This window comes from Candoia aspera, chromosome 2 (assembly GCF_035149785.1).
Source record: "Candoia aspera isolate rCanAsp1 chromosome 2, rCanAsp1.hap2, whole genome shotgun sequence".
Lineage (NCBI taxonomy): Eukaryota > Metazoa > Chordata > Lepidosauria > Squamata > Boidae > Candoia > Candoia aspera.
In genome coordinates this window covers 139,879,348-139,905,058 of record NC_086154.1, presented here as the reverse complement: position 1 = coordinate 139,905,058, position 25,711 = coordinate 139,879,348, and the positions used below count along the sequence as shown (strand labels likewise).

Sequence of the window (25,711 nt, the reverse complement as noted above, 5' to 3'; positions counted from 1 at the left end):
AACAACAACAACAAAAGCATGTACAATAAAATCAAATGAAATGCAAAATGAAAGTACCATACAGACTAGGTAGCAGCAAGGCAGTCATTCAAAACCTAAAACAATATGGATTAAAATACAATTAAAAGCCAATTTTTTAAAAATGGGAAAAATAGATCATCTGGCATGGAAATTATGCTAAAGTGGGCACACCAGTCAAGCCTTGCTGCTGAGGGAATTCCATAAATGGGGTGCCACCGTGGAAGAAGATCCGAAGGGGGACCTGGAGAAGAGCATCTCTGGAAGATCTTAAGGCCTGGATAGGCACATACAGAAGGAGATAGCCAAATTTGACAGATTGTGACTAGTGACAATAGACCAGTATCAATCTGGGCTTTCAGGTCTCTGTTCTCTACCAACTTAGGCAACCTCCATTTTTCAGCGTCAGCCCATTATCTGCAAAGTAACTACTGCATTACTTTATACACTGTTTTTTAAAACATTGTGTAGAATTCTCAGGCTGTTTCCTCCCCAGATGTAAACCTATTTATTCTCAGGAAAGCTGCAGCAACATGGACTTCAAAGATCCTTACATTTTCTTCTAGGTAATTTTCATCTTGGTGCAAGCATTATATAAAGCTTTTTTAATATAAGAGATGTAAATAACCGAGGATTGTCTTAATAAGATGCCTTTAAAAAATTAAAGCATCTTTGTGCTTATCCTGAGGATAAATTCTTCTTCAGTAGAACTTGCTTAAGAAGACTAGAACACTATCCTGGATTTTATGTGTCACATTCAGCCATAAAAGTTGGTTGGTTTTGGCTTAGCTTGGGGTTCAGCAATGTTTCCAGGTAGTGAGTACTATCATAATTTCATTCAATTTCATTTTACAGTAAATTAGAAAATGAAAATAGCCAGAATATCAGCAAATGTGAAAATAGAGCTCTGCCAACTATCTCATGCGATTTTGGCCATGTTTAATATTTTTAAATATTCTGTTTTGTGGATCAGGGAATGCCATCCAGTGTGTCATAAGCTCTGTGTTGCCAACCCGAACAGTATGGTTTGTGAAATTTGTTCAACAAACCATTGTTAAAATAAACCTGACTTGGTACTGTGTGTGAACCCACCTGTTTAATCAGTGTAATTGGGCAGAAAACTCAGATTAGTCCACTAAACCCTGTTTCCTTATCAGTCTCAACAGCATCACTGTAGTCCTCTCCACCCCAAACATTTTTAAGCTTCGAGCTACCTTCCTCATCACCCTTCCATAACTACGGGTCTTAAAACATAATTCAACATGACTCGCATTCTACCCTCACAGGGCGGGTCACCAACCCCATTTGACCGAAACTTTGGAACGAAAATGGGTGCCAAGGCGGTGGCATGGATGTCTGGCAAGATCAAAGAGTGTTCCAGACATGGTACGTAGGAGCTTTCCATTGGATTGCCTCTTGGACTGGTGGGCAACCACACCTCTCGAAGCAAAAATTTATAGCTCAGGGTTGAACTGTGGAGTCCTTGTTGTTTTCTTGCAGACATTGCAACAGCACAATGCACCCTAATCAAGGAACTATTAACTCAGGCAATCAACCAAGCAGCAAACAACAGCCCAATCAAACAACTCCCAAGGAGAGAACAACACCCCTACTAACACAAGCAGGGCAAGCCAGGGTATATAAACTGAGAGCACGGCCCACTCCCTCTTTGCACTGAAGATGTCGCCTAGTCTGGCAATGAAACGTCTGCAAGAAAACAACAAGGCTCAGGGAGCAGCAAGGACTCCACAACCACACCATTTTTTTGGTAATAAACAGGGTAGAAGAGAATCAGTTACAGTAAGCAAAGGAATCTCTACACCAGAGGTTTGATACTGTCTATGATGGTCTTGAATCTTTGGAGTCAGTCTGAGAATGGAAACTATTAAACTGATGTTGGATTGCTGCTTAAGATCTTTTCGTATGTTCAAAGCCTGATACTTAATTCCAGTTTGTTTGTTTTTTAATGGAAGACTTCTCTGCTAAACTGTGATTTATTACTTTACACCCAGTGTTTCAGAACAAATGCTTTCCAAGGGAGCTTTCAGTAGAATAAATACTCAAAGCTTTCATGAAAACTTGAGGAACATTTTATAGCATCTCTTTCGCAGGTCGTATCTTTGCCAACACTGCTGATTCAGCTTGCCTGCTGGGTATGCGCAGACGGGCCCTGGTATTCCAGCCCCTCACAGAACTGAGAGAAGAAACAGATTTTGAGTAAGTCTGTCTTCTCTGTAAGAATAATCAGAAAATAAGAAGGTAAACCATGGAAGGTTAAGTTAATCCACAATGTTAGTTGGGAGCCAAACAATCTTTTAAAAATAGTTCCTAACTCTTGTTGTTAGAACAAAATACTTTGACTCAGACATAATACGACTTACCTGCCATAGGTATTTACTGTGCCAGCTGATCTTCTGGTCTTTTTGTGCTGGACGTAATTTCAAAGGCCTAAAAAATGGCAGAGGGCAGGGAAGCCTAAAGTTGGAGATTTCTCTGGCCACGGAACAAAAGTTGCAGACTTAATCGGCAGCGAGGCACTGTAGTGGATAAGGAGGTAGCGTAGGACTAGGAAAACCTTACCCGTGGTCATAGTTTGCTACAAGCTTCCCAAGGTTCTAGTAAATATTCCTCAAAGACAGAGCAGCTGTAGCAACCAAAATACATTGCAGTGGAATGGATAACCATGCCACGGAGATACTTACCTTAGCTTTATCCTTCTTTGACAGACATCGCATCCCTAAAGTGCAGTGGTGGCTGAAGCTTCGTCCCATCTTGAAGATTCTAGCCAAGTACAAGATTGAGCTGGACACCTCAGAGAAAGCCCACTTGGAGCATATCACTCGCAAGAGAGTATCTGGCGAAGGTGCTCTGTGAACAGTTAGCAAGCCAGGTGCAGCTGTCCCTCCCCTTTCAATCATGGCACGTAAGGAGACCTCTAAATAAATGACAAATACTCAGCTCCTTCCCCGGTTTAGCATGCAGCTTTCCATCTAGCGTTATGTACTGTGATTGAGGCCGCCTGCCTATCATAAATGGCATAGTGTTACATCACACCATACCTAATACTTAGTAAAACCTTGTTGTTGTTGTTGTTATTCCCTTGGAAAGCTCAAGGCAGCTTAAATAGGCTCCCTGCTAGTCTTTCCATCCAGATATTAGCTAGGTTCACTCTTCTCTTAGGTTTATCAGCGTTACATTATCATATGCTTCTAGGCCATCTTTCTCCAGAGTGGAATGGACTACTGCTACCTGATTTTCCTAGCCAATCTGGGAAAGACTAGCCAAGGCTGTTCGCTGCACCCAGGAATGTACTCTAATAGAATTTTCTTCATCCTGTTATCATTTGAACTGGACAGAATGATTATTAGGACTTCTTTCATCTGAACGGTAACAACCCCAAAATAGATTCAACTCATTCAAGTGCTCAAAATAAAAACCAGGAACTATTTGGCTAGAGGTTGTAATATTTCTGCTCCCTATTTCATTTTCTTCGTGTCACCAACCTCTGTACTGCAAGTGTATTACAAAAATCAAGCAGCTAGTAGATGCCTGCATTGAATGGACTGGACATGAACTATTCCACTCAGCCTGCGAAATATCTAGTCATTGCTGTCTCTCTCCCATTCCCAATCACATTTTTTCCTTCTTTACCCACAGCAAGCTCCGCTCAGATGGATCTACAGGGAACACTGCACAGGCGGTATAAAATCATTGTCAGCATTTTTTTTTACATGACAGGAAAGCAAATCCATGTAGCAGCAGCAGCCTTTTTTTTTTTTTTTGCTATTTGGGTTCATGCTTATAATAGATGAAGCAGCCTTTAAATTGATGAAGTCTTTATAGGGCGGCTGTTGTGAACTGGTGACTGACTAAACTTGTAGTTTTAGAAGCAGCCTTCAGAATACTGGCAGAGTGGCACACTTGCTGTTTTTTGTACATGGAAGTAGGACTAAAATCTTTGGATGCTCACGAGGTTAGTGAGTAAATTGGCTACCTTTAGAGAATGTTCACTGTTCTCCAGGCAGTAGCAACCTCCCAAAGCAACTACAGAATCATTATCATCATGGTCTAAAAATAACAAGTGCATTTAAAAATAAAGGCTCAGTTAAAAAGTTCAAAAGATCCAAGGTAGTGATAGGCAACCTCCTTGGAAAAGCCCTTTCAGAAATCGTGACTTGTCAAGTGGAAGGATGGGCAGGAGGACCTCCAAGCCTACTTTTTTATCACAAGACAATAGCTTCCTTGGGCAGGTTGTGTTGGATGGATATTCTTCTCTGCATTTAATCTACTGTTAATCTTCCTGGTCCATTCATAGTTGCACAAGCCAACCCTTGTGTGATGTTTCCTGACATCCTAGCATCTATAGGAAATTTAGGATGGCCAGACTATTTTAGCATGGCTAAGTTCAATGCCCACAACTTTCTTCCATGGTAGTCACAGAACTACCAATATGGAACTTTGGAAAACCTAGAGCAGAGCAGGAACCTGTGCTGGTTAACCCTGGAGACAGGCTCAGGGGAGGAAACAAGACAGAAAGCCAACATCTGAACAGTGGTTGGAAACAAAGGAGAACCACCCGTATATAGGCTTTAGTGTATAATCAAGGAAAGGAACAGCCAAATTCATTAAAGGGAATTTAGTGATTGCCCGTATGATTACATTAAAGTCCTTGTGGATTTCTCCAGCTGGGTCATCTGCTTAATTCTCTTAATACTGAATGCATGCCCACAAAATACCTTAAGGATAAATAACTTTAGAAACGTAAGCTAGCCATCAGTTGGTTCTCTTTCTGTTAAGGATCTCCCTACCATTACCTTTATGAATTCAGCCCCTTTCACTAAAGCTGCTCCATCCACAATGGCCCACTCATATGTTTTTACTTCAATTAACTCCACATCATCACCACCATCTCCTCTTCTAGTTCATCTATCCCCAACCTGGGTGCTCCTCCAGAAGAGTAGACTTCAATTCTCAAAATTCCATAACCAGAATAATGATTATTGAGAAATCTGTGTACCCGCACATCTGAGAGTGTGAGCTGGTCTACTTAACCTATTTTATGAATATAAAAATAAGGACTTAAGAATCATTCAACTTTCTGCTGCAGATAGTCAAGAGGGGGAAAAATGCCACATGAAGCATTCTTATGAAGACATAAAAAAACAGTATACTGTCCAGTACAATGTAAGTTTAATCAACAAGTTTTTAATATCGACGTCATCCGCTCACTGAACACACTTTCCTCCACAACCAAGCACTTCAGAAAGAGTACTTTGAGCTTACAGCATGATTTTTCTTGTAAGCAGATCCAGATCAATGGAAGAGAAGGGATAGCAGAGGGAAAGGGGTCATATTGTACTTAATTATTCCTTTGGGGGAGGAGGGTGTATGAATGGAACAGAAAAAAAAAAGTTTTGAAATTTTTCCCAAACCATCTTGGTTCAGCTGCACTTCAGCAGAAATAAAATCTGGAAAGTTGTGATTGTTTTAGGTTTGGGCTAAAACAAAATCTGAATCCTAGATTTCCTGGGGCAAAGAAGGCAAGGTAGCTACCCTTTGCTTCCTCTCTCCCCCCCTCCTCCTCCAAGTGGCTGTGGGCCAACTCCCATCTTGAACAAAACAGACCCATTTTGTTCTGTGTATGGGCCTAAACGTGAAAAATGTTCCAGCTGTGGTGATTGGCTATCCAAATGCAGAAGTTCTATGTACAGAATGTTTTTTCATATCCCTATTCCTGTATGAAAGGTGAGACTGTGGCATTTTATTGTCAATTTGCCTGAGCTGTTAAGAAAGGAAGCCCATCTGAACAGAATGATGGCTCTGTTCACGTTAAGTAGATGCTAAAATCCAGAGTCATAGCATATAACACTGATTATTTCAACAATATAGTTATTCCCACATTGCCCAATTTTCAAGATAACTGTTTAGGTTTCTAATGCCCGTCTCCCCTTCTTCACAATAGAAGCAAGGATATTATCCTGAGCAGGGGAGGGGACACTCCAGGAATCAATGTGACAGCCAATACTACAAACTTGGGGGAATACCCAAGAAACAGGCTTATTTTCAGAAATTACAATTCCATTTCTGAAGCCAAATAGGTAAAACAGTGGTTGCAGCTACAGTGCCCTCCCCACCCCTTTGCCACTGGACTTGCTCACTGAGACTCTTGGCACTTAAAGCCCCAAATGTCTAAAGGGGGCAGCTGGGCCTCTTAAGACCTTTATCTGAGTTCCCCTGCATCAGAATGCTGCTTCATTTGTCTGAACCAAGAGAATTATTTTTGAAAGAAACACGTCTACCATTTTACACATCTATAACTTTACAGTGATCAACATTTTAAGAAATTACAGATACAGGACTTAATAAATTAGCTTTGCCACACCCAATTTTCCATTTTGATTAAGACAGATCAAGGCATGGAAGCAACAGAAGCCTGGCACAAAATAAGAATTACAATCATAATTGTATGGCAAGAAAAGAAATAAGTATTCTGAAATACTGTGGGACTTGCGCCAAATGGGAGAACACCTTGAAACATTTGGAAGATGCCTTAATTTCTTCAAAAATGAATACTTGCTTTGCCATTTCTTCACTCGTGCATACTAAAACTGTATGATAATAAAGCATATTCAAGCAAGCCGGAAGCTGACTATACTAGATAGTTCCATTGTTGCTAGGCTCAGTATGACCCTAGCAGCATTGTCTGGAGCTGCTAGTAAGTAAGTGAAATAATATTCTGGTAAGCTTCAAAGCTGTGAATAAAATAGGTAAATGCATACACCATGGGCAGGAAAAATTTCCCTATCACTATGCAAGATTCAAAGCTGCCATTGTCATTAGTATGCCTCCAGAACCAGCACCACTGACTTGCTGCTTCCAATCACTCAGGTGGGGTAAGTTTCTGCAAATAATCGTGATGAGGTGAGAGTATGTGAGCCAGTCAAGCTACAGGCTTGTCAGCCTGCTCCTTCCTGAATGTTACTTTTTATGATCACACATACAAACTAGCACTATAAAGAAAGGCTGAATTTAAAAAAATTATCTCCTTTTTTCATTGGAGGGAGCTTGTTCCTTCCTCCCCACCCATCTCCTTACCTGTCACGAATTCCTTACCCAGGCTGAAGCAATACACTCCACCATCTCCTCCTCAGATTTCTGCCACTTTGTTTTGTGATATACAGAGCTGGTCCAAAGCAACAGCAAAAGATGATCCAGATTAATGAAGTGCAGCACTTGAGATCCTAAACCAAAATGATGCCCTAGAGCAGGGGTGGGCATGCACATGCGGGCATGCACATCATCCCTGGCAGTGCCTCTTTAAAGAAGCAGTCTTTTCCTGGGGTCACAGTAGCCAAGCAACCCTAAGAATTATGCATTTGAGTTAAGGAGGCACCAACTGGGCACGTACATCCAGTCCAAAGCACCTGGCAGGCATCTCCTTAATGCAAAAAGGTATTCTCTGGAATCACATGGCTATTTTAAGGAGATGCAGAAAGGCCAACTGCATGCCCACACCCACTCTGAAGAACTTTTTTGGCTTCAGTTCCCAAAGTGCTGCAATTCTCTATTCTTGGTCTTCTAAGAGAACTCTTGCTTTTCCACTTGCTGAGCATCTCTGCAGCTGGATGTGAGAGACCCAAAGAGCTAACGTAAAAGAGAACAGCCCTTAATCTCTACAGGAGCTGATCAGCTCACCAGATTTCTTTATTCAGATTCATTAAGCCATTACATTCCTGGGAAATCATTCACCAATAGACAAAAAATGAAATGCATGGACAGGCTGACTTAGGTCAGCAAAACTAAGGAAGACTGGATTACTCAAATGCTTTGATGCATGTAATGAGTTTAAATAAAGCAAATGTTGCCATTCTTCATCCACCCCAGCTTGTTTTGCAGTACCAGGAGACAACTGGCTTTGTGAATATTTCACAGAGAACAGAAGTCAAATCCTGGATTTAGGAAGAGGTCTTCTTCAGGAGCTGGAACTCAGGCCTGCTTCACTTGGCCTCCTAGCCATAAAAGGCCAAAGAAGTCATTTCCTAGCCTCCTTCACTGAAGAAAGGTCAGAAGGTTACTACAGTAAATGGAGAACCTAAGGGAAAGGACTGAATAAAACCAAGGATGTCACCAGCTGACTCCAGCAGCTACAGACTGGCTTATCTGTAAATCCTGTTCTGTGCTGCTGCTGCTATTGTAAGAATGAAATGCCAAGAGAGAAGCTCCACAGTGGCCCACCAATCTGCTCAGTTAACACAATCCTACGAAAAAAAGAGGAAGCCATCATTTAAGTAGGACATATTCTTTCAGAGATTCTGGCAGAGGTAGTTCCTTCACTGCATCTGGTAGGAACTGCATACCCAGGCTGTGGCGCACAGCGTAGCGCGACAGTGTCTTTAACGTGCCTGGGACAGAGCATAATGTGGTAAGCTTTTCACAAAGCTGCTGATCTCGCATGACCTCACGCGGCATGGCACCATTCTTCCGCAATTCAAAGTGTCCGACGGCTCTGTGAAGGAGATCGAAGCAGGAATCTTCCCTCTCAGTGCCAAGTCCTCTGACCAGCAGGGCAACCAACCTTGAAATTGGGGTCTGCCCCTTCATATTGACTATCCGGACCTCAGCCCCATACTCCAGGAGGATGCTGACACTCTCCAGGTTGCCCTTCATTGCTGCCCAGCTCAGAGGAGTATCATTGTTGTAATCCAGAGCATTGACAAAGGCACCGCTTTCCAAAAGTGTTCGGACACACTCAGCATTATTTTTAAAGGCAGCCCAGTGCAGCGGGGTGTCCTTATTGCCATCCAGTGCATTGGGATTTGCCCCATATTCCAAAAGGATCTCCACACACGTCTCATCCTTCTCAGCTGCATAATGAAGGGCTGTTCGATTGTAGCCATCAAGGGCATTGACCTGAAAAAACAGAAGGGCGGGGGAGGTGCTTTCAGTGTGATTAAGAGAATTAGCCATAGAAAAAATGACCTCTAAGCTCACAGGATGGGATAGAGGAATCCTTCATTCAGTTCAAGCCTTCCTTAGGACTAAGCACTCCATCAGGCAAAGCACTTGGTACAGTATAGCAATCCTCCTCCTCAAAATACAGAGCTTCATGCTTGACAATTTAATCTGGATCAAACCTCAACAATTCAAAGAGTTTGCTGTGCTATCCTGTCTACATTTTTAGAAATAGGATCTTTCTGATAGGGGCAAATAATGAAGAATGGCAATCTATCTCTATTGCTCTACCTAGGGGCACCTGACTAGCTATTAATCCTAGGGGGTATTTATCCTTGCCTTAATCCATCATAGGCAGTTCTTAAATTCTCTGTGTCTCCACAACAAGCTGGTTATTTGTGTGATATGACAAATCTCTGAAGAGGCTGGAATGTATGAGATGCCTCATTAAAGGATTTTTATAACGTATTTTTGAACCCAACCTTGATCTTTTTGCACACTCAAATTAGTGTGTGTGTGTGTGTTCCCTTTCTATGAAGTAATTTTCTAGATCTAATAACCAGTGCTGAATTAAGCTTTCTCTTGTTCTTTATTTATGAAAGAAAAATCACTATAATTCATAATGCAGCAGATGAAAAAGATTAAAACACAATCAAGCTGTGTCAACAACACAGAATCAAGTGACGGGGGGAAAAAATATTTGAAAACAATGGCTGGGATACAAACAATTTATTTATCTACCAGATTTCATCACCACCCATCTCCCCCAAAACAATACAAATCTCAAGAGAATTTGAGACTCCTGAAATACCGTACCTCCTCCTCATGTACAACAGGGGAAACTATTATTGTTCAGAAGTTTTCACATTAGAACATTTTTCTCCCCAGTTTTTCTGTCTTTGAGAATATAGAACGCAGTTGGGTCTTAAGGCTGAGTATAAATTCTAGTTTTGTTTAAGTTTTTTATGCAAGAACCTTTAAAGCCATTTATTATTTTTAAACATATAAGGGCTGCCACCTCCAGCAGAGACAATCAAGTTGCCTCTTCCTCATGGACACATCTAGTCCCATCTGCCTTATTTCTGATGTTATTTCATTTCTCCTTCCTTGCAAATGGCAACTAGTGGAGTGGATCAAAGGAAGCAGTAAATTGTGCTATTCAGTATGGGTAGGAGAAGGAAATTTGCAAGTAGACTTCTTTTTTCAACTGTACATATTTTTTATGATATAGGAGCATTTTATTTTAATCCAAAATTAAGTCTAATGCTAACAATTCCTTCCTCTCTGGGAAGTAACAAAGCTTTTGGCACATCTAAATAGCAGCTTAGATCCTTGTTCCTATACAGAATTATGCCTAAGATCTCAAATGTGACATTGTGGTTGGAGTTAGAAGTTTTGCTTTCAATGACTTTCCTATCTTGTGAGCTCTCATTTCCACCGACCCAGATAAACTTGCTCCAGCAGAGAAGGAAAAGATATATAAAGCACAAAGGTGCTTGATACTTACCACATAGTAACTCTGATACACTTACACAAATAAACCAGATAATCTGGGAACCAGAAAGTTTTTTAAACCCTTCACAGTGCAACAGGTTGTAGGCTTAGCCAAAGAGCCATCATAATGTCAGTAAGCCACCGTAGTTTAGATCTCACATCTTCTATGAACTCACCCAACAGCATTTGGAACGTATTTTTCAACCTCGGAACCTGCAATAGCACACTAAAATACTATCTAACCTTACACTGCCCTGGCATCCCATTGAAGTGTTTGATAAACCTGGTTATAATCCATTGGCTTGACTGGTCGTCTGGCTTTGCTTTTCCAGAGGCTTGTGCTCTTCTTACCTGAGCTCCTTTTTCCAACAGTAGCTCAATGCAATCTGCATCAGCGACCATGCAAGCACAGTGCAATGGTTTCAGGGTGCCATGCATACAGTTGACATCTGCTCCCTGGAAGGAAGGAGAAAAAAATGAAGGATGCTCATCATGAACATCTATTTCCATCAGCATAACCATTATATAACCTTTACACAATGAACCTGCTCATTTAAAAGCAAGAGAGATAAGGGCATCTTTAATTTATAAACTGAAATCACAGACTGAAACTAAAAAACTAGTTTATCGTCAGGCTCCTCATATTTATTGCTAATTATTGTTTTAACATTTCAAAAGCATTAGTGGCAACTATGACATATTCCGCAAGGCCTGGTCCTGTTTAAGAAAGCTAGGAAAGTAAAAAAAAAAACAGCATTGGGAATTGTCTTTAAATTCTTACAGGGCACACTGTCAATAGATGTGAACATGGTTTAAGTTATATCTTAGCTTGGTAATTAGACCTTATTTTACTGGACAACAATATAGAAAAAGTCACTAACCTAAGTCTAGCTCTCCCATCACAAAGTGTTGTATGATCTCCCTGAATTAAAAAGAAAGCTAATCCTATATACTTTATTCCCCATAAATCTTAGACTGTACATATCTAGAGAATCAGAGACCCATACACTCCCTCTCCTACCAATTCAATCCTACTTTTTCTCATTCCAAATCAGCAGGTTCCTGAAGCTAAATATTCTCTTTTCTCCAGGTTTGCTTTAAAAAGACTTTCTGTTCATAAAAGACTGCATGCATGACCAAAATGTTTTCCTTTCTGATGAAATGCATTCCACATGTCGCCTTTCTAAAGCAGTTCTTTGCAAGTCTTAGATCAGTCCCTGGGAACAAGGAGAGAGTTGGTAGAAAACTACTTTTCCTTCCAGTGTTGAACAAGAGAGAAGCCAGACTATATGAGTTCAAGAGTGGAAGGAGGAATCCACAGAAGTGGGCACACAAAGGGAATGAGGAAGGCAGGTACCAAGTGGAGTAAGGAAAGCAAAAGAAACTAAGATTACCGCTGCTGCCATGTTCCATTCAGTCAGAAGAATATGGTGCCAGGCAGGGCAGTATTAGAGACAGAACTTTTAAGAACATTGAACTTTTTAGGGATATGCAGAAAGTTTTGCATATAGGCCCATAGGAATTATAAAACTAAAGCTTTTATTTTTATTCTACTTGTAAAAGACAAACAGGAACTAGTAGAGAAATACACAGCAATGTAGAAGTTCTTAGGACAAGATCCTGATTTTCTGATGTTCAAATCTCAGATTATTCATGGTGCCATCTCAGTAAAATAATAGCTTCAATATCTGCTTTAAGTCTTAAAAGGCTTATCTACATTTACCTGTTTTGGAAAACGGAAGCTATTTGATTGGCTAGAACTTACTATTACTACTTTTTAGGGAGAAGTTCACTTCTCTCAAGTACTATGAAGCTGACCTTCCTTCTCTAATGCTTTTCCTTCCCTTGATTTTTGAAATCAGCCTTCTCCCAAACTGGGTGTTTCTCCAGAAGTGCAGACTTCTAACTTCCAGAATTCCTTTGCCACTGCTAAGATTTCTCAAAGCTGACATCCTTGCATCTAGAGGGCATACAAATCGGGGGAAATTGCTCTAATATATTAAACCAGCCTTTTCAAACTCTGCTCTAGATGAACTGGGCAATGAGCAGTGATTCCCAGCTAACCAGCACATTTTCTGGGAATTATAATAGTCTAGTAAATTTAGATAGCACCAGGATAGGAAAGGTCTTTTCTTTTTTCGTACCTTTGAGTCAATCTTGACTTCTGATGACTACCTGACTGCAGACTAGCTACTAAACAACTTATATAGCAAAGCAGCTGACAGCATCAATCAAGCTCAATGTGCATATCAGCCTCTCTCTCTCTCTCCAAGAGCTGAGTAATTAGAAACTGCTTGACTATTGCAATTTGACACTGAGTATTCAAACCTTCTGAAAAAAATATCAGGCTTAAAGAAGCCTGAGAAACACTGGTAAAAAAAACTACAAGCTCTCTGCTTTGTAACTGGAATAAATCACCTTCCTTTAACTCCCTTATAGAGCCAAAGCCACGCATTTATGACAAGCAGCAGCATGGACATTCTTTAAAAATCCTTCTCAACTTGCTCATTCTTCACTGCAAAAACATCCTTCCCCAACCTGATGCCCTGCAAGCAGGTGAGGACTGCAACTTAGAAAGGCAGTGCAGACAGGGAACAGTCCTAGTGTACACGGAGACAGCAAATTAGGGGAGGCTGTTCTGGAAGTACAGGTAGCCCTTGGGTTACAACTATTCATTCAGCAACCGTTCAAAGTTACAGGGGCACTGAATGAATGGTACTTACGACCGGTCCTCAGAGTTTCGGCCATCACAGTGTCCCCCAGGTCATGTGATCATGATCTAGGCGCTTGGCGCCCACCTTGCAATTACAATGTCACAGCGAGCCGTGGTCACATGATTGCAATTTCTGATGTTCCCTGCTGGCTTCCCACATGCAAAGTCAATGGGAAAGCCAGCAGGAAGTCAGAAGTCATGGTCGCGTTAGGGTCTCACTTAACAATCCATGCAGTCCTCACTTAATGACAGCAACCAAAACTGCCAGAATTGCCATAGCTAAGTGACACAGTCATGTGACATTGCACTTCAGGACCACATTGCTTAGCGATAGAAATTCTGGTCCCAGTTGCCATCATAACCCAAAGACTACTTGTACTGTACTCAACCACAGAATATTAGTGAGAATACAAGACTATACCTTTTCTGTAGTAGCCCTTCAAATGCAAAATTTCGGAGTTCATCTCCAATGAGTTTTAGGTGAGAGACTAGAATTACACTGTTTTGCCAGGCTTCTGACAGATTTTAATTTCACTCTGAATAATTTTAAAGCATGCTTTGTATTGTCTTTTTATTTTTTTATACTGTTGAATTAAATTGTAGTTCCTTTGGGGGGCCTTGGTAGGTTGAAAGGCAGCTTAGAAATACTACTACAGTACAGCTGTATTTATGACTAAAAAGCAGTAGATGTAGACCAGCAGAAACAAAAACAGCCAATTTGATTTCCACAGTTGGAACAATTCCTGGAACATCTGTCCATACAGAATAAAAAAAACTAAAAAATATATAGTTCTGGGATTGTATGTGTTGTACAGATCATAGCATTGGTACAAATTTCTAAGAAGTACCTTCTTTTCAAAAATCTTTATATACTCAGAAGAGCACATTTCTACCTGCTTGAGAAAGATCATGTAATGTCTCAGTTACACAGCTGGTGCCTTTTCTGAGGCAAGATCTCCTATATTCTTTTCTCTTCCGTAGGAGCAGAGGAAGGAAGAGTAATGAGAACTATTTCCTATTGCTGAGTTGTATTATTCTGCAGTGACAACAGTAGGAAATAAGAGCAGAGCTGGGATCATGATACAGAGGGAAGCTGTTTCCATGCCAATTCTGTTCAAAGAAACCGCACAATCTTCAAGTTTTCCCCCCCAGGAGAATGTTAAAATCCAAACTTTACACATTAGGCACCATGCAAATCTATTCCGAAAACTATTTATGTAACAGTGGTATTATTTTTAGATTGTTTTCCCACCATTTCCTGAACTTTCTGGGGCACATGACAATGCTAGAAACCCAACAAGTCCTTAAAGATCTAGCAAACTTAAGGCGTGCTATTAGACACTAGCTATTAAATGTTAGGGTCATTACATTGTCACATCTGCTGCTGTGTCTCTCACTCAGTTCTCAGTTTATTCACACTTCTTCCCTAGAATGCCATTCTTCACAGTGCAAGGTTACATCTTTCCCTCACAAGAGGGCCAAGGCCATCATTCCCTCAACCTGGACTTCCGTAACTTGATGTTTTCCAGGTACTGGGTCCACAATTCCCAGAAATTCCCATCAGCATGACTGTTTGATGCAACCAGGTTGCGGAAGGCTGTTCAAAGTATTTTCCCACATCATCCTGAAATCTACTGCTGTTAAAAAAATCAATTTATCTCAACTTAGTGTCTTCCTGAAATCTAATCCCATTAGAGAATACCGGTATGGAGAAGGACAGGCTAATACTTATGATAGCTGATATGAATGCCACATAAGTTTAAGAATCTTCTCTTAATCCTTAACTTTCCCAAAGTTCCTAAGATTTTAAGAAGGGGAAACAAGCTTAGGGATATCAGTTAAATAACGCTAAAAGAATCATGTTGTTATGGTCTCAGTCTCAACAGAAATTATCTGGCCCTAGGTATTCAGCTAACACTATATGGAAAAAAATATCTGTACAGGCAATCTCTGAAACACAGAACCTGGTTTCCATCATTCTTTCCTGCTCAAATCTGATGAAGAGAAAGAATTCAGGATGGGTGACAGGCTTCATTATAAACAGCTGGACTCACAGTAAGCAGTTCTGAGTGCATCCCACCTATGTCCAATCGCATCTCTTTCATCTGTCCATGTAAGTAAGTAAATGGCACCAATTCCTTCCCATGTGGGGAAGAGACAGAGGAACAAGAGATGCAATACTGAACAGCCCAAGAAACGGGGTTCTCCCTCTCCTACTTCAAGATACACAAGAAAGTGGGCAATAACTGCATTTGAAGAGAATGGGTCTGCATTCCCTCTTATCTAATCTGACAGAGTTAATTTAGGAGGAAGGAACGGGGTCCAAAGAAATCACTGCTTAACACTGCAACAGACACAAGCAAAGTCAGATCCAGTCTCCTAGACTTTATAAACATTCCCAGAAGCTTTTAAAAAAACAATTAAAACTTGTCTTAGCTTTTTTCACATACCCTCCTTATTAGGTCTTCAACATTGTCATGCGGGAAGGATCGGATGGCTGCTATAGTCCGGATCAAGCGCTCCGACAAAGAATATTTACTCTGGATGCTCTGCATAATATACCACATACTGGAATTCAGTTTCCTTGGTTACTTCACATGCTCCAAGTTGTCTGAAGAAGCACACATAAAAAAAGAACTTTTTAAAAGTACAATTTCTGTAAAAAGAAATGTTTAGATATCCCAGCAAGCTATATAGCAATAGCATTAAATAACAAAATATTGACAGACTGTTCTATTCATTGATTAATTTCTCACCATTCCATGTCAATGAGAATAACCTGAGATTTAGGAGGTGGCTCACACTTGGCTGTACACTACATGTACAACTATTATTCAAAACACAGTATCTTCCAAATGAATCCATTCACATAATCAACTGGTATTGGTAGACATTAATTGGAGAATTATTAAGAGATGGTAAACACGCTCTAAGCTTCATGTAAAATGGATCTGACTGTATTGAAATCAAGAAATAGAGAGCAAAGTAATGTAAAACATTTATCTTGAGAATAAAATCTAAAATCTTATGAAAATAGGATCTTTAGTTCAAATAACCAAGTATTATTTGTTTTCACTATCAATTTTTCTAGGATACCAGGAAAACAATTATCTCCAGCCACATTTCCACTATCCTTTGCTGGGGCATTCCCACAATGGATCAAGTCTGTAGCTTGAGGGTGCTTCTATGTCTCTACCATCAAACATACAAGTGAAGCTCCTCTTATTAGCTTAGACTGGTATGACAGCTATAACTTGTACGTAGATGATGATGCCCTCACTTTAGTAACCTACGTAGCTCGACAAGAGAAAGCTAAGTAGGATCAGACTTGGTTACTACTTTGACAGGAGACTGCCAAGAAACCTCACAGCTGGGAAGATAGACCGACAGACAGACAGACAATAGAGAGATTCCATATGAGACTGCCAAGAAACCTCACAGATGTAGACTGGGAAAATAAATCAATGCCAGTAGATGACAATGGCAAACTTCTTTTAAACTGTTGCTAAGTAAGCTACAGTGAGGTCTCTATAAAGTCATCAGGAGATGAGCTCAACTCAAGGGAGACCTGCTTGGATTACAGAATTGGGACTGTCCTTAGAGACAGTTCTGAAACATCAATTAGTACAAAATAGAGCCATAGGAGTATAACTGTTTGCATTACACCAGTTTGGCATGAACTTCACAGGCTGCCACTTCATTTCCAGTCCTCAATTTAACCTATAAAGGTCTTCCCAAGTTGGGGACCACAGTCTGAACCTTTTCACATATATTCCTATCACCAACTTAAGAGTCATTTTAGAAGGCCTTGCTCCAGTTGCCCTCTTAGGCTAAAATGTGACAACCCACTACCTGGCAGTGGATCTTCTCAGGGGTAGGAATACCTTCCATATCACAGTGAAGCATGCCTGATTCTTACTTTAGAATCTTTCTGGCACCAGGCAAAGCCATTTTACTTCCCCAAGTCTTTTAATATAGTAATATGATTATCATGTACTGCAATATTTTAAATGCATGTTTACTGTCTATGCTTCTATTGTTTATATATTGCATTTTAATTATTGCTTTAGGTTAAATGTGATTTTTTTTTTTACTGTTGTAAATCTCTCTGGAAAAATTCTGCTTTGAAGGGTAATTAAAATAAATACTCTCCAGTCAAGTATCACTGATGGGAGAGCACTATGGAATATCAGGGTTGTAAACTAGCCAGGGAGGTTGCAATCCCAGAAGAAAGCACTGACTATTACTATACTGTGCCAAAAATACTGCATGGTTGTGTTCACATAATCACCAGGAATTGATTGGTATCTTTAGCTTTTTCCAAACAAAATGTTACAATAAATGTATTGGATTAGAAATTCTAGAATTTCTAGCCAACATGATCAACACATCTAGAAGAAACCAGATTGGAAAAGCGTGGTTTAGACTTTATTCATTCCCCCTAAAATCAGTGATACTTGACTGGAGAGTATTTATTTATTTTAATTAACACTGGTTTCATGAACATTTACATTTCAAACTTATTTTCATCCATAATTTTGGGAATTTGGACTCGAGCACGTCACTTAAAATACAAGTGTGCCCCTAGTTGCAGAGTTAGTTTGACCACATTTTTAAGTATATTGTGCTTCTGATTCCATTCTTATATTTAAATTCCAAATTCTAAAGAAAAAACTACTTATATTAGAACATGCAATTGAACAAGTTTAATTCTTCTGTTTGGAGACTTGAGCAACAAATTATGTTCACAAGTTGACAGTTTATAAACAATCCTTGAGGCTATGGAATTCTAATCATTGTAATGCAGCCATCACCTCATTTATTTTTATGCTGCAAGCAAGGTGAAACATTTGGGAGCACCAGACAAGCTTTAAATTCAAGCTTTACTTTAAATTCAAGCTTTAAACCCAAGTAATGACTTGGGTTGATGCTGCAACCCAAGTCATTACAATGACAATACAAAGAACAGAACAACAAAGATCGTACAATATGATAAAAGAAATAGGAGGACGGAAAGAGAGTTAACGCATATGCCTGGTAAACATACTGTTGAGAGATTGCCATTGCCTCATTAGGAATGAGCTGAAACAGAACTTGCTACACTGCAAGACAACCATTAGCAAGCCACAGGAAATTAATAAACAAAAAGCAATCTGGACTGTCTCCAGGATAGCTGAATGTTCCTACATGCATCAACAAAATGGCTCCAAGGTATTCTAATGGAAAGTAACTCTTCAGTCTCAATATACAAGGCTTCCCTTTTCTGTTACACAGCCATGCCAATCATAAGTTGTTACATAACAAGCTGACCTCTATAAAAGCGCTGTACTTAAACTGCTAGTGCTTTGCATTTTTAATAGCTGAGTAACCTTACTACAAGCTGACAAAGATGATTAGTGGTTCTGCTGGTCAATCAGAATCAGCTCCCCTCCAAAAAAATGAAAGCAGAGAAATTTTTAAAAGCCAAGTAGAACAACTTTCTACAAGATGGTAGCCTTCAGCGTGTTGAATACAACAACTGACACTTCCAGCCACATGGCCAGTGAGCAAGCATTTGAGTTAACTTCCAGCCTGAGGAAGCTTTTCTGCAGAAGCTTAGGAACATATTTTATCTTACCTCCAAGTGTTAATTAACTTTCCAGGAGCAGTTTAACACCATCATTTTGTGAAATAACACATACTCATTTAAGCAGTGTTTAAGCAATACCTTAATAGCCCTGAGTGACAAATTGCTAGGAGAAGAGATGGGATGGCAGTTTTTTCCACTGAGTCTAGTATGAAAATGAAGCAAGCTAGCAGCACCTAGCAAATAAACTTACACAGAGTCAGACCTGGTTATTACTTGGATGAGAGACCATGAAGAAATCCCAGGGCTATAGGCTAAATCAAAAAGGGAAAAAAATATCCCAGAAGGCAGCAACAGCAAACTGATCAGAAGTCTGGGAGCACCACTACCATACAATTTTAAGGTAGTGGTGATTAACTTTTGCTTCTTCTAAAAGATGCTGATAAAATAGTTTAGGAATTTCTTGGAAAGGATATAGCACAATCTTTGGCTGTAGTCTGTGCAGTATGTTGGCTGTACAGTACAGAGTTCTTCACTTTCAGTCATTTAAGGATGTCATGTTGCTGGTGTTTGGTTAGGAAAAATGATGTCTGTATCTATGTTAGTTTTCTGCTAAGTTTTATGGATTTTCACTTCATCCATCAAAAATTGGTGCTTCTTATTGTAGACACTGTAGGAGAGTGGTCTTAGTCTATCATAGCCAAAAATCAGGAGCCTGGTAACACCTTAGCATCTTTTCAGAGTAAGAAAATGCATTAGTCTGAAAAGGTGCTATCAGACTCCTCCTGTTTTTTAGCCACCATAGACTAACAGGGCACCTACAGTATTATTGCCAAAGAAAACAACGGAACACAGCCTTTACGTTTCCCAGAGGGAATTAACTCCTCCCTTGCACACACAACACTTATCGGGAACAGGGGTCATTCTGCACAAGGACAGGACTCTCTGGCCACTCGAACAGCTACCAGCAACCTAATCGTGTATTTTTGAAGGGTTACTGACACAGACGATAGGCATCCAAGAACAACTAAATGTAGGAACATATGTTTTTATGCCAACATTTGGATCAACACTTCGTCAAAAAACAAGATACGCGTCGGGAAAAATCCTGATCCAGGGGGATCCTCCCAACCCGACGCCCTCCAGGCGCAGACGCGACAGCTTCCATTACTCCCTGCCAGATTGGCTAGAGATGATAAGAATTGTAATCTAGCACAAGCGGAGGGCGCCTAGTTGGGGGCGGCTGTCTCAGGAGCGCCGCCGGGAGTTTCCTCGCAAGCCGAGGCCGCCGCAAAGGGACGGACCTCGCTCTCCCTTCGCCCCTCGACGGGGCCGCCTCACCTGTCGCCCGGAAGGCTCCCTTCCGTCGAGCAAATGACCCCGGAGAGCGCAACAACAGCCCGGCCGCGACGCCACTCACCGACTTGGCGCCGACTTGATCGCGCGCCCTCCCCTGCTCGGAAATTCGACCCTCAGCGACCGGAAACCACGGACAATGACAGCTAGAGCGACCGACTTCCCGGAACTCCAACACCCGCCAACAAGTAACCGGGCCTATCAATCCCCTCCACTTCCCCACCCTGGCTAAAGCCGGCCCTTTTCACAAATATCCTCCAATGATTTCAGCGAATGGTAAGTCCCGCCCCTCGCCCCTCTGCCTTCCAATCCACTGCGAGTTCTACAGCAAAGCTTCTTAAGAGGTTCGCGGAGAGCCCGGGGGTTTTTGCCGCTGTTGTGGCGGAAATCAAATGCTGAAATGCGAGACGGGTTTCCCTAGAGCAGGATTTCTTAAATTTCTCCTCCCATTTTTATGGAGGACCCCAAAAGAACATTTGTTTTTATGGGTTATATTTATTAATATTTACCGTATTAAAAATCTAAATTGGTGCATTCGCTGCCTCTACTGCTTCTCTCAATTGCTTGATGGGATTTTAATATTGCATTATTTTTCAACATAGGCTGGCAAATAATTTTGATTTCAAGGACACCTGAGGGGGTCTTGGGGACCCCCCCAGGGGTCCTAGGACCACATTTTAAGAAACACTGGCTTAGAAAAAAGCAGTATTGGATTTAGTGGGACTGACTTCTGGCTTAGCTTTTTCAAGGTCAGGTTAATAGGCTGAGCAAGCAAGTCAAGGCATGATTCACCGAGCTTGCTAAGCTTAAACGAAGCAATCTGGGTTTTTTTGGTTTAAAGAGACTTGTGTTAACCCAGTTATTCAGCTTCTAAACTATAATTTATGGGGTAGCAAGTAGTGAAATTGGCCAAGTTACAACTTCTAGCCAATTGTTAGATAACCTCTAATATCCTTCTGACTCCATGATTCTTCAATAAGCTGTAGTGAAACATACTGTATTTTAGAGCAGAGCTCCCAACTGTTTGCATGGTGGAGACATCTGACATTTTGAGAACATGTGAACAACTAACAAAACACTGAACAAAACAGCAACTAAGAGGTTACCCATTTACAGATGTTTGTCATTGTGACATGCCTGGTTCATCAGAATGGAGCCTGCCCCCATTTCTAGAGCCTTCCAACAGGTCACCCATACTCCCCCATCTTACGTTTATTTGGGGGGGGGGGGAAGTGGATACACTTTGCACTAAACCACTTGACTTCAGATATGCCCCATTTTATTTGATAAGAAATATTACGGGGCCTATATCAGCATTCTTCAAAATTGAGACAATACTGTTTTGCAAAGTACCAGTTTCTTAATTTAATATTCTTTTTCACACCAAAAATCAAGGGAGGTGGAGATCCTGGTACCACCAAGAAATATATCCATAGGCACAGTACAGCTCTAGACTGAGATCACAAACATGTTCTACCAACTACACCTATGCACTGTTTCTTTTGGGAGGAAGGAACCTAAAAATTAGTTCATGCAGAGACTCCCAAACTTTCTTGGTTCACACAAGGTTTTCAAGGATGCTGTAATGGTCTCCATAAAGGAAGAGAGTGGGAACTAAGGGTTTAGTCTTTTGTGTAAACAATACCACTATGGCTTGCTCAATAAACTATTGTGGGAAAAAAATATCTAGTTTAGCATTGTATAATTGTTCTACTTCTTTCAGTTCATATCTGATAAAACAGTTGCAAAATGAAAAAAACGATGGACAATCTTAAAACAACAGAAAACTGCCATATAAGATGAATGGGGTAAGGAATCGTTTTGCCAACATTTTTTCCTTTTTACTTATGAGCAGTATGATGCGCCCATCTTTGTAGGTTGGAAAAGTTCTGAGTCATCTTAAAAGCTGGCCAATTTATTATAACATAAGATTTCATAAACTTCACCCCATTTCATTAAACGCAGAGAGTGTTGTCCGGAGAAAGTTTGTGCGCGCGTGTGGTGACAGGGAACAGAAAAGGAGAGATCAGAATTTATTGATGCTCCATAAAGAGTTGCTGGTTGCAGATCAGAATTTTACACTGGATTAAAAGAGTACTACCTCAGTTGCTTTTTTCTTTTTAAATTCTGATGCCATTCACTCTCATTCAGATAACCAACCCTTGGGCAGCAAGAAGTACCATCTTTTCACTCCTCTTCCGTCAGTTAGCAATTCTCAGAACTGTGGAGTCCTGGGTGCTCTTTGAGCTTGGTTGTTTGCTTGCAGAAGTTTCATTACCCAACTAGGCAACATTGTCAGTACCTTAGAACTCTAACCTGCAAGCAATGTTTATGTCATAAGAACACTAGTAGCTTAGTTTTCATGAGAATTAATTAAATAAAATGGAAGAATGGGGTGTCAAATAGGAGAAAGCAGTTCAAACCAAATAAATCACTATGAGACAGAAATATTACATCCTCCAAATGAAGTCAGAACAGGGGCTTGTTGTTGTTGTTTATTCGTTTAGTCGCTTCCGACTCTTCGTGACTTCATGGACCAGCCCACGCCAGAGCTTCCTGTCGGTCGTCAACACCCCCAGCTCCCCCAGGGACGAGTCCGTCACCTCTAGAATATCATCCATCCATCTTGCCCTTGGTCGGCCCCTCTTCCTTTTGCCTTCCACTCTCCCTAGCATCAGCATCTTCTCCAGGCTGTCCTGTCTTCTCATTATGTGGCCAAAGTATTTCAGTTTTGCCTTTAATATCATTCCCTCAAGTGAGCAGTCTGGCTTTATTTCCTGGAGGATGGACTGGTTGGATCTTCTTGCAGTCCAAGGCACTCTCAGAATTTTCCTCCAACACCACAGTTCAAAAGCATCGATCTTCCTTCGCTCAGCCTTCCTTATGGTCCAGCTCTCGCAGCCATATGTTACGACAGGGAACACCATTGCTTTAACTATGCGGGCCTTTGTCAGTGTGATGTCTCTGCTCTTAACTATTTTATCGAGATTTGTCATTGCTCTTCTCCCAAGGATTAAGCGTCTTCTGATTTCCTGACTGCAGTCAGCATCTGCAGTAATCTTTGCACCTAGGAATACAAAGTCTTTCACTGCTTCTACATTTTCTCCTTCTATTTGCCAGTCATCAATCAAGCGGGTTGCCATAATCTTGGTTTTTTTGAGGTTTAGCTGCAAACCAGCTTTTGCACTTTCTTCTTTCACCTTCATCATAAGGCTCCTCAGTTCCTCTTCACTTTCAGCCATCAAAGTGGTATCATCTGCATATCTGAGATTGTTAATGTTTCTTCCAGAGATTTTAACTCCAGCCTTGGATTCCTCAAGGCCAGCTTGTCGCATGATGTGTTCTGCGTACAAGTTGAATAGGTAGGGTGAGAGTATACAGCCCTGCCGTACTCCTTTCCCAATCTTAAACCAGTCCGTTGTTCCGTGGTCTGTTCTTACTGTTGCTACTTGGTCGTTATACAGATTCTTCAGGAGGCAGACAAGATGACTTGGTATCCCCATACCGCTAAGAACTTGCCACAATTTGTTATGGTCCACACAGTCACAGTCAATAAAACAGAAATAGATGTTTTTCTGAAACTCCCTGGCTTTTTCCATTATCCAGTGGATATTGGCAATTTGGTCTCTAGTTCCTCTGCCTTTTCTAAACCCAGCTTGTACATCTGGCAATTCTTGCTCCATGAACTGCTGAAGTCTACCTTGCAGGATCTTGAGCATTACCTTACTGGCATGTGAAATGAGTGCCACTGTTCGATAGTTTGAACATTCTTTAGTGTTTCCCTTTTTTGGTATGGGGATATAAGTTGATTTTTTCCAATCTGATGGCCATTCTTGTGTTTTCCAAATGTGCTGGCATATAGCATGCATTACCTTGACAGCATCATCTTGCAAGATTTTGAACAGTTCAGCTGGGATGCCGTCGTCTCCTGCTGCCTTGTTATTAGCAATGCTTCTTAAGGCCCATTCAACCTCACTCTTCAGGATGTCTGGCTCTAGCTCACTGACCACACCGTCAAAGCTATCCCCGATATTGTTATCCTTCCTATACAGGTCTTCTGTATATTCTTGCCACCTTTTCTTGATCTCTTCTTCTTCTGTTAGGTCCTTGCCATCTTTGTTTTTGATCATACCCATTTTGGCCTGGAATTTACCTCCAATGTTTCTAATTTTCTGGAAGAGGTCTCTCGTCCTTCCTATTCTATTGTCTTCTTCCACTTCCGCGCATTGCTTGTTTAAAAATAATTCCTTATCTCTTCTGGCTAACCTCTGGAATTTTGCATTTAATTGGGCATATCTCCCCCTATCACTGTTGCCTTTTGCTTTCCTTCTTTCTTGGGCTACTTCTAGTGTCTCAGCAGACAGCCATTTTGCCTTCTTGGTTTTCTCTTTTTTTGGGATGTATTTTGTTGCCGCCTCCTGAACAATGCTGCCAACTTCTGTCCAGAGTTCTTCCGGGACCCTATCTACTAAGTCCAGTCCCTTAAATCTATTCTTCACCTCCACTGCATATTCCTTAGGAATATTAGTGAGCTCATATCTAGCTGATCTGTGGGTCTTCCCTAATCTCTTTAGTCTGATCCTAAATTGTGCAAGAAGAAGTTCGTGATCTGAACTACAGTCAGCTCCAGGCCTAGTTTTTACCGACTGTACAGATGTCCGCCACCTTTGGCTGCAAAGGATGTAGTCAATCTGATTTCGGTGTTGTCCATCTGGTGAAGTCCATGTATAAAGCCGTCTCTTAGGTTGTTGGAAGAGAGTGTTTGTTATGCAGAGTGAATTGTCTTGGCAAAATTCTATCAGCCTATGTCCTGCTTCATTTTGTTCTCCCAGGCCATACTTACCTGTAATTCGAGGTGTCATTTGACTGCCCACCTTAGCATTCCAGTCTCCTGTGATGAAAATCACATCTCTTTTAGGCGTGTTGTCCAGTAGGTGCTGCAGATCCTCATAGAACTGCTCTACTTCAGCTTCTTCAGCATTTGTGGTTGGGGCGTATATTTGGATCACTGTGATGTTAGATGGCTTGCCCTGAATTCGAATTGAGATCATTCTGTCGTTTTTTGGGTTGTATCCAAGCACTGCTTTAGCCACTTTACTATTAATTATGAAGGCTACTCCATTTCTTCTGTGGTCCTCTTGTCCACAGTAGTAGATCTGGTGGTCATTTGATGTGAAGTGGCCCATTCCAGTCCATTTCAGTTCACTGACGCCCAGAATGTCTATCTTTAATCTTGACATCTCACCAATAACCACATCCAATTTGCCCTGGCTCATAGATCTTACATTCCAGGTTCCAATGGTGTGTTGATCCTTAGAACATCGGATTCGCCGTTCACCACCAGCACCGTCGGCCGCTAGCCGTCCTTTCGGCTTTGAGCTAGCTGCGTCATCACGTCTGGGGCTAGTTGAGCTCATCCTCTGTTCCTCCCCAGTAGCATTTTGACCATCTTCCGACCTGGGGGTTTCATCTTCCGATGGTATACCGACATATCTCTGGTTGTACTGATCCATTTAGTTTTCACGGCAAGAATACTGGGGTGGGTTGCCATTACCTTCCCCAGGGATCGCATTTAGTCTGACCTCTCTGTCATGACCTTCCCGTCTTGGGTG

The 25,711-nt window shown here is 41.1% G+C and overlaps 2 protein-coding genes across 5 annotated transcripts in view; one reads left to right on the top strand and one right to left on the bottom strand.

The window, feature by feature from the left end:
- PFKM (phosphofructokinase, muscle) overlaps positions 1-2,983 on the top strand; it is a 49,752-nt gene extending 46,769 nt beyond the window's left edge. For all 3 annotated transcript variants that reach the window (XM_063293891.1, XM_063293892.1, XM_063293890.1), the window contains exons 21-23: positions 1,305-1,404; positions 2,130-2,235; positions 2,745-2,983. In XM_063293891.1, coding sequence (XP_063149961.1) covers positions 1,305-1,404; positions 2,130-2,235; positions 2,745-2,892 — 354 coding nt within the window. In that variant the 3' untranslated portion in view covers positions 2,893-2,983. The remainder of the gene's footprint in view (positions 1-1,304; positions 1,405-2,129; positions 2,236-2,744) is intronic.
- ASB8 (ankyrin repeat and SOCS box containing 8) overlaps positions 1-20,314 on the bottom strand; it is a 107,105-nt gene extending 86,791 nt beyond the window's left edge. Inside the window, exons 1-4 of one of the 2 annotated variants that reach the window (XR_010067239.1) lie at positions 20,164-20,314; positions 15,628-15,788; positions 10,816-10,920; positions 7,804-8,928 (exon numbers count right to left, since the gene is read on the bottom strand). Coding sequence is in view for 1 of the 2 variants with exons in the window: in XM_063293895.1 (XP_063149965.1) it covers positions 8,299-8,928; positions 10,816-10,920; positions 15,628-15,744 (852 nt within the window). In the remaining variant the exon portion in view is untranslated. Of the gene's footprint in view, positions 1-5,207; positions 8,929-10,815; positions 10,921-15,627; positions 15,789-20,163 lie in introns of those variants that run through there. The other variant, XM_063293895.1, reaches the window with a different exon arrangement.
- Positions 20,315-25,711: the final 5,397 nt, after the last annotated feature.